General features: G+C 37.4%; 1 protein-coding gene across 2 annotated transcripts; it reads left to right on the top strand.

Annotated features, from left to right (window-relative positions):
• Positions 1 to 626: 626 nt before the first annotated feature.
• On the top strand, positions 627 to 4366 carry LOC147077368 (uncharacterized). Of its 2 annotated transcripts, XM_085940795.1 has the most exons (3): positions 627 to 1245; positions 1365 to 1493; positions 1637 to 4366. In XM_085940795.1, the coding sequence occupies exons 1-3, from the start codon at positions 1176 to 1178 to the stop codon at positions 3574 to 3576; spliced, it is 2139 nt and encodes a 712-aa protein (XP_085796921.1). In that variant the 5' UTR covers positions 627 to 1175; the 3' UTR covers positions 3577 to 4366. The 2 variants fall into 2 exon arrangements, with proteins under 2 accessions (XP_085796921.1, XP_085796920.1); XM_085940794.1 differs by having other exon boundaries at positions 1152 to 1493.
• The last annotated feature ends 4175 nt before the right edge of the window (positions 4367 to 8541 follow it).

The raw sequence follows: 8541 nt of genomic DNA, 5'->3' as shown, positions 1-8541 counted from the left end.
AGTGTTGACATTATAGGAGAAAAAAACCCAATTTGATTTATTTGTTATTTTAGACCTAAATGCGCTGTTCCACCGCTATCTTTAGATTAATAAAGCCTTAGCATAACTTTTTGCACAACCATTGAGTGATCCACTGCCATACTATTTATTGATAACGTACTAGCAAGTAAAGTTTGATATTCTGTAATGACTTATAACGTTTTCAAAAACCTCTATATTATAAACATCACATACAATATAAATTAATTCAACTGTTCACACCGACTTGTCTTTGGACGAGTTATCTTCGCGAGTCATGTGAAAAAATTTGGCGCTTTTTGAATTTCGGAGCGGTTCGGACAGCTCCCTCGACCTCTTTGTTCTTCCACCTTTGGCCATACCAGACGTCTTGTGATAAATGGTCTCTAAGATGGACGTTTTTTAACGAATCTCTGGCGCTGATGGCCGGAGCCATCGAGCACACTTTGTATACGTCCGGTTTTGTATTTCCTTTCATTGGAATATTAGTTCCAGCAAGATTGTAGTAATGTTATTAAACTCTCAGTCATCCTTCGTTCAATAAATTAGGCATCTATTACATTAACTTATTTCTTAGATTACCTTTTACTTGTTTCTAAATCATAATATATCGTCGCCGTAGATGTCAAGGGAGTCAAGCCACACATTTGGCGAAAATGAGTTAAGTACACAAAAGCATTTTAAAACCATCAAAGATGCCGTGGTCAATGGATTTGAGCCACAAAAAGCCCTATGTATGAGTATTTTGTAAATTGCCAATAGACCTAGCACACATACATTAAAGTAGTCAATGACGACAAGCCGCATAAGTCTTTTGACTTCCGAATAATTTCACATGATTATGTGACTTAACGCTGTTGACCACTGGGACTTCCCGCTCAATCTGTGGCCCGGTACGCACGCCTCGGCTCACATTCGACAAAGATTTATAGTGTTGTCTTGCTCTAACTCAGCATAAGAAACAGAGAAAACTGAGTTTAGCGAGTCGGGTTATTCACGCCAGCACCTGTATCGTGTCATATTATTCATACTAACATTGCGGTTGGTTTATTTGGTGATCTTTTTTCTTTGGGTTTGCGACTGTAAGCATTTTTATTCAGTGTATTTAGTGTGATTGTTGTATTCAGTTGTGATTCAGTGAGAAAAGGTGCTAAATAATGAACTATTCACGTGGGAGACTAATGGTTGCAGCCGTTTTAAATTCTACTAATCAACATACCCGTAAAGGTAAGTGTCGATGAAATATTGAGCTAAAAACACTTACTAGTTAAAAATGTTGATTCAGGCTGCTTTGACAGCAATGAGTAATGTGTGCGCAAGCTGTATTAGTTTTATTTCTTTTACAGACTCTCACGGGAATGCCGTACAAGCTGGATGTGCAGACCTCGAGCTGAATATGCAAGCTCCGGACAAGATTGCTGGTCCAGCCATATATACAGAGCTCCAAAATGTCTCTCCAAGCACACACGTGGGAGGTCAATATTTTAATTTGTTGGTTATCAATAATTGTTGGTTTGATTAAAACCTGTGACCATCAGAGAGTCATTTGCTAATAACAAATTATTAATATTTACCTTGGTAGTTTCAAAGAAATAAACTACTTTGTTTTGTTTTACAGATTGGAACGTCAACCTGGCACCAACACTACTAGATTCAAATGAGTCATGCCAGCAGGAACCTGCATATTATCAACACAACATTAATGTTTCAGGAACTTATACTTCTGAAATAACCGAGAGCAACCATAGTAACAATCCTGTATCATCCATCCCCACTTCTACAGATCAGACTACAGATGATTTAAGTAGGAAACGCAAGCGAAACCCAAAAATGTGGAAGCGGAATTCACAAAAGATATTGAGAATGGCAGGCAGCGAATATCAAAGCAGATCCGGAAAAAAAATTCGAGCAAGGGCGATAAGAGAAGTTAACTGTAAGTGCCATTATAAATGCACATCCAAAATAGGAAAATCACAGCGGGAGCAAATGTTGGCCGACTATCTGAGTCTGGATTCCGAAAGAGCAAGATGGGCCTTCATTGGTAACAGTATAAATCGTATCCCAGTGAAACGAAGGTACCATGGAGACTGCACCAAACGAGAGTATACCTTGCAATACTCTGTGATGTGTAATGAATTGAGAGCCCAAGTGTGCAAACAGTTCTTTTTGGCGACATATGACATCTCGAGCAAAAAAGTTGAAAATGCAATGAAAAAGTTGACTCCTTCAGGTGTCACTGATATAGATCGGAGAGGTCACAAAGAACCGCCCAACAAAAAACCAGAGGAAGTGAGGAACATAATCAGGGACCACATCAAATCGTTGCCCGTAGTTGCTTCCCATTACTGCCGGAGCAGCAGTAAGAGAAAATACTTGCCTTCTGGTTTGAGCGAGACTCGTATCTACATGGACTATGTAGAGTATTGCAAGGAGCATAATGTTGAACCAGAAAAGCACGGCTTCTACAAATCGATCTTTGTCACAGAATTTAACTACGGCTTTCACACTCCTAAAAAGGATCAGTGTGACTTTTGTACTCAGTACAAGAACAAGTCAGACGAAGAGAAGGCAAAAGACGAGGAGGAATACAAACTGCACTTGACTCGAAAAGAGGAAGCGAGAGAACACAAAAAAATCGACAAGGCCCAAGCTATGTGTGATCCAACAATTAGTTGCTTTACCATGGATCTGGAAAAAATATTGTTGACTCCAAGTTTGCAAGTAGGACAGTTGTATTATACCAAAAAGCTGAAAACCTACAATTTCACAGTGTATGACCTGGCTACTAGACAAGCGACGAACTACATGTGGCATGAAGGTGCAGGTACAAAGGGTGCTTCGGAGGTCGCCACGTGCCTGTGGAAGCTCTTGGTTTCAGTAGGCCCCAAAAAAGAAGTAACTCTGTATTCGGATACAGCTTCAGGTCAAAATCGCAACTCAGTTGTATCTACAATGTTATTACGTGCCGTGGAACAGCTGCCCATCAACACAATAAACCAAAAATTTATGGAATCAGGGCACTCCGAAATGGAGTGCGATTCTGTGCACTCCACAATAGAGGCCCGAGGAAGGAAAGTGGACGTATTCACACCAGAAGGATGGTATATGGTCGCCCGTACCGCGAAAACTAGTAACCCCTACCATAAGGTTGTGGAAATGGAATATTCCGACTTCTTCGATTACAAGAAATATTGCAGTCAAGTGATGACCAATAAAACTCTGTCGGAAAATGGAGACAAAATGAAGTGGCTAAAGGTAAAGTGGTTCCAATATCGCAAAGGTGAACCCACGACTATCTTTTATAAATACCAATTGAGCCAGAATAACTTTGAGTCACTACAAATCCAGCGAAGACGGCATCGAAACGTACCTACCCTAGAAGTACCAAGGCTGTACAGTTCCAAACCTAGAATTGACCAAGGTAAACTAAAAGATCTGTCAAAACTATGCCAAAAAGGTAGCATTCCGTCAACCTATCACGACTTCTATAAAAATTTGGAGCCTGAAGATCGTCCAACTCAGAAAAACAGCAGCTCAGAGAGCGATGGAGATGATTAAAATGTGTGTCTAGTTTTATTGTAACTTAATTGTAATTATATATTTTTTTCTTTTATTTTGTTAACTGTCAATTCATGGTGTAACTGCATTGTATTGTTGTTTTAATTTAATAAAACGCATTTTTTTTGTAGTACTTATTCCACTTTTAATCAATAAATTAGGACCGGTTTCGTCCGCCTCATAGGGACATTTTCAACTGAAATGAACAAGTTGAAAATGTCCCTCTGAGGCGGATGAAACCGGTCCTAATTTATTGATTAAAAATGGAATAAGTACTACAAAAAAAGCGTTTGATTAAATTAAAACAACAATGTAATTATATTTTTGAAAAGCTAACTTTTTGTTTAGAGACGACTATGTTCACATACTGAATGAAATCAGGTAGATTCTAGGTTAAGGTGGGCACCATAAAAGGTCAATAATAGACTTTTCTTTAGAGTATATCCACAAAATGTTAGTGCTTTGTCCACAAATTCTCAGTGTTCAACAGGCATAAGAGGCCTAACTCTTTTGACTACCGCACAAGTATGCCAACTGTACATGTCAATATTCAGTGGTCAAGAGATATAACACACATAACTTTTAAAATACAATTTTTTTTAGTTATTCATTCAAAATAATAAAAAGATAATATCACAAAGTATCTACGTTCAAAGTTTCACAATTCTATCTTTAAAAATAAAAAAGTTAAAACAAAAACTGTTCCTTTTTTTGTCACACAAAATCTTTGCGCGCCGATTTCTCAGCATTATGATTTTGTGGACTGGCTCCCTTGACATCTACGGCGACGATATATAGATGCAATTTTCCATTTTAAACATTTGTTAAAATTCAATTATTCAAATCCGAAATATGGCACCCAGGTTAACTTAATAGTTTTGTTCTTAGCTTTCACTCTTAAACCAGTCAATTTATATATAGGTATATATTTTACGATCGGCTTTTTTATAGTCGGTAGTTTTAAATTCTTTTAGTGCTCGGCCGTAGTGGTTTGGCAGGCATGAGGCGGCGGCGTCTAGTGAAACTCAAACGTATAACCGTGTGTATTATGCCCCAAAAAAGACACTGTCAACGAACATTTCACACACGGTTATACGTTTGAGTTTCGCAAGACACCGCCGCCAAACCACTACGGCTGAGCACTTAAGGTCGTTAGAGTATGCATCGAAGTGATACAATTACCTGCGCCCTGTTTTATCGTCGTCTCATGCGAACGGCTGGCAGTCGAGGCGTCAAGTTAGATACTTTATTACTATATTCAATATACCTATTCTTATTCTCAATCGCACACATTTACTTTTATTAAGAGATTCTTTATTTTGTAATTATTGTGTCATCAAAAATCACAATTATAAAATTATATACATAACAGACTAAGGAGCATAAATAAGTTATAAGTTATTATCGTTTAGAATCGACTATCACATTCACAAACGTCCTAGTGTATTGTGACATTATTTTACACAGAAGAAGTTTATATACTTGATGCACTCGAAGGTCTCCAAGATACGATAAAATAATCTGAAAGAAATCTGAAACTTAGAATATCTACTCCGACAAAGGAACACGACAGACGCGTCAGTATGAGCACTCTATAGACAATGACAGGTCATCCATAGACAACGGGAGGGGAGAAAAGCAGGAGCAGTCGTGTAATGTATCGGCTTCCTTCTTCAGTGGGCAATGGCTGTTCTCGTTATGATTGAGGAAATGCTGACGATCATGTTTGTACTATTGTTTTGTTTAGACAACAAAACATACATATTATTAAATTGTGTCACAGTGTCAAGTGTGTATTTTTATTATAAGTAGTTTGCACGGAAATACTTTTCGGTATTGCGGCAACACTTTTCTAACATTACCTTAAAATGACCCTGTCTGCCACGTAACACGTGGCTTCTGGAATATATACCCTTAACATGGATGTAACGCAAGAATGTTCTGGAGAATACTCCGATATAGAAGGCAAGCCTTTGTTTGACACGCTGACTATCCATCCAAACAACCAGGACCCTCGCACTCATGTAAAGCAGGAGAATGCGGACGTTTCAAGTTGCAATTTCGAGGTTAGTTTTTGGAAACTAAATTATTTAAAAATAACATTAGATTGATATTAATAAGAATGCGTTTAATATTATAAACAATGGCTTTTTTACAAACTATGTAGGAACATAAGGTGATATTAAACTTTGTTTCAAAAACTTACATGTTTATACAATTTGACAGCTACGATACCTTTTTGATATTATAGGTTAGGTTTTTTTATCTACTAAATCTTGTTAAATATAAATATTATACGATGTTATTATATAAATGAATAAAATGTAATAATGCTTCTTTCAGTGCCTTAATATGGTGGACCTCTCTAATATAAAATCTGAGACAGATGATCAACCAGCTGTCGTCAAGCGCGAGATTATTGAAGATATAACACATCCATTATATGATGATGAATACCCTCAACCGGGTTGTTCTAATTCAGATTACAGGCCAATACATCAGGTACGTAGGTATATGTGCCGTTTTCTTCCCTTGAAGTCGTCTTATATGAAGGTTTGAATTTGTAATGCATCTTTGAAACTTCATAAGGAACTGTTATATTATAATTCAGTCAAACTTGTTTCATTTATTGATTGCGGAGTAGATTCGAGTTATTGGCGATTGTTATACAGATATTTTGAGACAGTATTGAGTAGGTATATAAATCTTTAGTTAAATCACGTTGGTATATTTAAATATGACGATTTATACATCACAATCGTTCGAATATAAATCAATAATTAATGCAATTATCTAAAATTGGGTTCAATTGTATAGTGAATAAAATTAATCACCCGTGAATCCTTTTTAGGTGGGTAAGACAAGGTACCTAAGCCTATTGTCTATAAAAAAACTACTTATAGCCATAAAATACCATAAACAGAAGCAATATCTACGTAAAGTGGGGTGAGAATAGACTAATAATTCTATTTTCAAATTTTTTTCTACCAAATTAGTGTTGCAAGCCTTAAGTTTTACTAAATTATCTACCATGCCGCATGACAACATAAATTGAGGCGTTCCAGCTAAACAGTTTGACAGGTTAAAACTGGCGCACTGCGGATGCGTTATAAGTAAACCGGAATAGTTTTAGATTTAACGTTTAGTTTACCGTACCAGCAAACTTCAAACCATTTTCTGACTATCAGCAGTGGTTTGGTCTGAGACGTCAAACCACTTCTCACAATCTGTCAACGTAATAACTGTCCAGACAGGACCTAGCCTAAAAATGATAGACATTTATTATATTCCGTACCTATGTCATTTTCTCAACATAATATTGCGTAAATAACATTAAAATATTTTTAGGATTTAGAAAAATTGAGATTCTTCTGCATTCATATATCGTGAGATGTTCATATTAATATGTTATACATTTACACAGTAGGAGTTCAGTAGAATTAGGTAGGTATATTTTAGGGTAGTAACTGATACCTATTATTCATTACTAACCATATGCGAACAATAAACCGCTTATGGTCGTATTGTACCATGATTCCACCCATATTTTTTATGGATAGAGTTCGATTCGATATCATCACTTGTTTTTATTGGCCTTAACTCATTTAGTGCTAACACCGCGAATGGCGTGTTTGGAGTACTTGGCCATTCGATATTTAAATGTGGTAATTAAGAGGTCAAGGTCAGCAGTGATTGTGTTCTCACTAGTGCTAACAACGCGACGGCACGTTTGCATTAGTTGGCCATTAGATATAATTATCGTGTTTTTTAAAGTCCGATGGGCCAAAGTTTAATTCAGTGCGCGCAATTCGGACTACTTTTATTAAAGCACTGCTGGTCAAATAGTACGGAAAATTTTGGCTTCATACTTCTGGGTTATTAGCATATAACAGTGACTTCACGAAGCCTCATAGGAAATAATCCAGAGATGTCAAATCGCAAAATCCTGTATGCCAATTGACATGTCAATTTCTCAAAATCAATTTATCTCCAAATCTTGATTCAAATAAAGCGATAGTTGCGGTAGCTGTATAGCATTTTCTGTTGAAATCACTGTTCTTTCGAATGATTCGATATTTAAAACAAAGTAATAATCATGGTTCGAGAAGGATATCCATTGACCTTAACGTGAGCTTTGGCCTCATTTTTAAGAAGTGTGCGGCGATGCCACCAGCGCGTAAACCGCACCAAATGATGCATTTTTGTGAATGTAAAAAATTGTAAGAAGTCTTCTGTATTTTTTATTTTTCCGTGTAGGAAATTTTTCTTATTAACAAATCCGTTAAGCAAAAATGAGGGTCATCGCTAAACGCAATTTTGCGATAAAATGCAGTTGGGTTAGCAACAAGTAGAGTAGTTTGAATGCCAAATTCCTAAATGAACTCGATAGTAAATGCGAGGCATCAAGGCATAAAAATCTAAAAAAAAAAGGTATAATTTGAATGACTACTCGACATAGAGCGTAGTCGTGCATTGTAGTGCGATCTTCATTCTCTGTGTCGTCTCTTGGAGTGGGTCTTTCGGTGATCATCTCGGCCAACTCTGGATCGTCTCGTTGCTTTTGTACTATGCTGGTCGCCAGGTCTGGTAACTCCAACACTAAAGCCATGGGGGTTGAATCTGTTGTCGGTCCCTTTAGTATGCTCATACGTCCATGTCTATGTCTTCCGACGGTTCCGGTTCCGTGCTAAAGCGTCCGGTAGTTGGTTATCTTTCCCTTGACAGTGGGTGTTGGTGAAATAAAACTCTGATATTTCGCTCTTTGGTCTTTCGCTTATTGGAGCCAAGTGAGCACCTTATTGTTGGTTACCAGGGTGAACTTTCGGTCTACTAGGCAGACGCTGTAACGTTTAATAACCCAGATTATCTCGAGGGTCTCCTGTTCATTACTGCTGTACTTGCGTTCCACTGCATATAGGCAACCGCTGGCGTATAAAATAATGTGTCGATCGCCGTCGTCCCTAT

The sequence above is a fragment of the Rhyacophila brunnea genome, unplaced genomic scaffold, assembly GCF_057557595.1.
Source record: "Rhyacophila brunnea isolate RB1 unplaced genomic scaffold, BYU_Rbru_1.0 scaffold_13, whole genome shotgun sequence".
Classification (NCBI taxonomy): Eukaryota; Metazoa; Arthropoda; class Insecta; order Trichoptera; family Rhyacophilidae; genus Rhyacophila; species Rhyacophila brunnea.
Note: the sequence above shows the minus strand (reverse complement) of the source record. Positions and strands in the feature narration are given on the sequence as shown.

Coding starts and splice junctions, on each gene's coding strand:
- LOC147077368 (XM_085940794.1), top strand. CDS start 1,292: ATGTTGATTCAGGCTGCTTTGACAGCAATGAGTAATGTGTGCGCAAGC. Junction 1,494..1,636: donor TCCAAGCACACACGTGGGAG/GTCAATATTTTA, acceptor TTTGTTTTACAG/ATTGGAACGTCAACCTGGCA.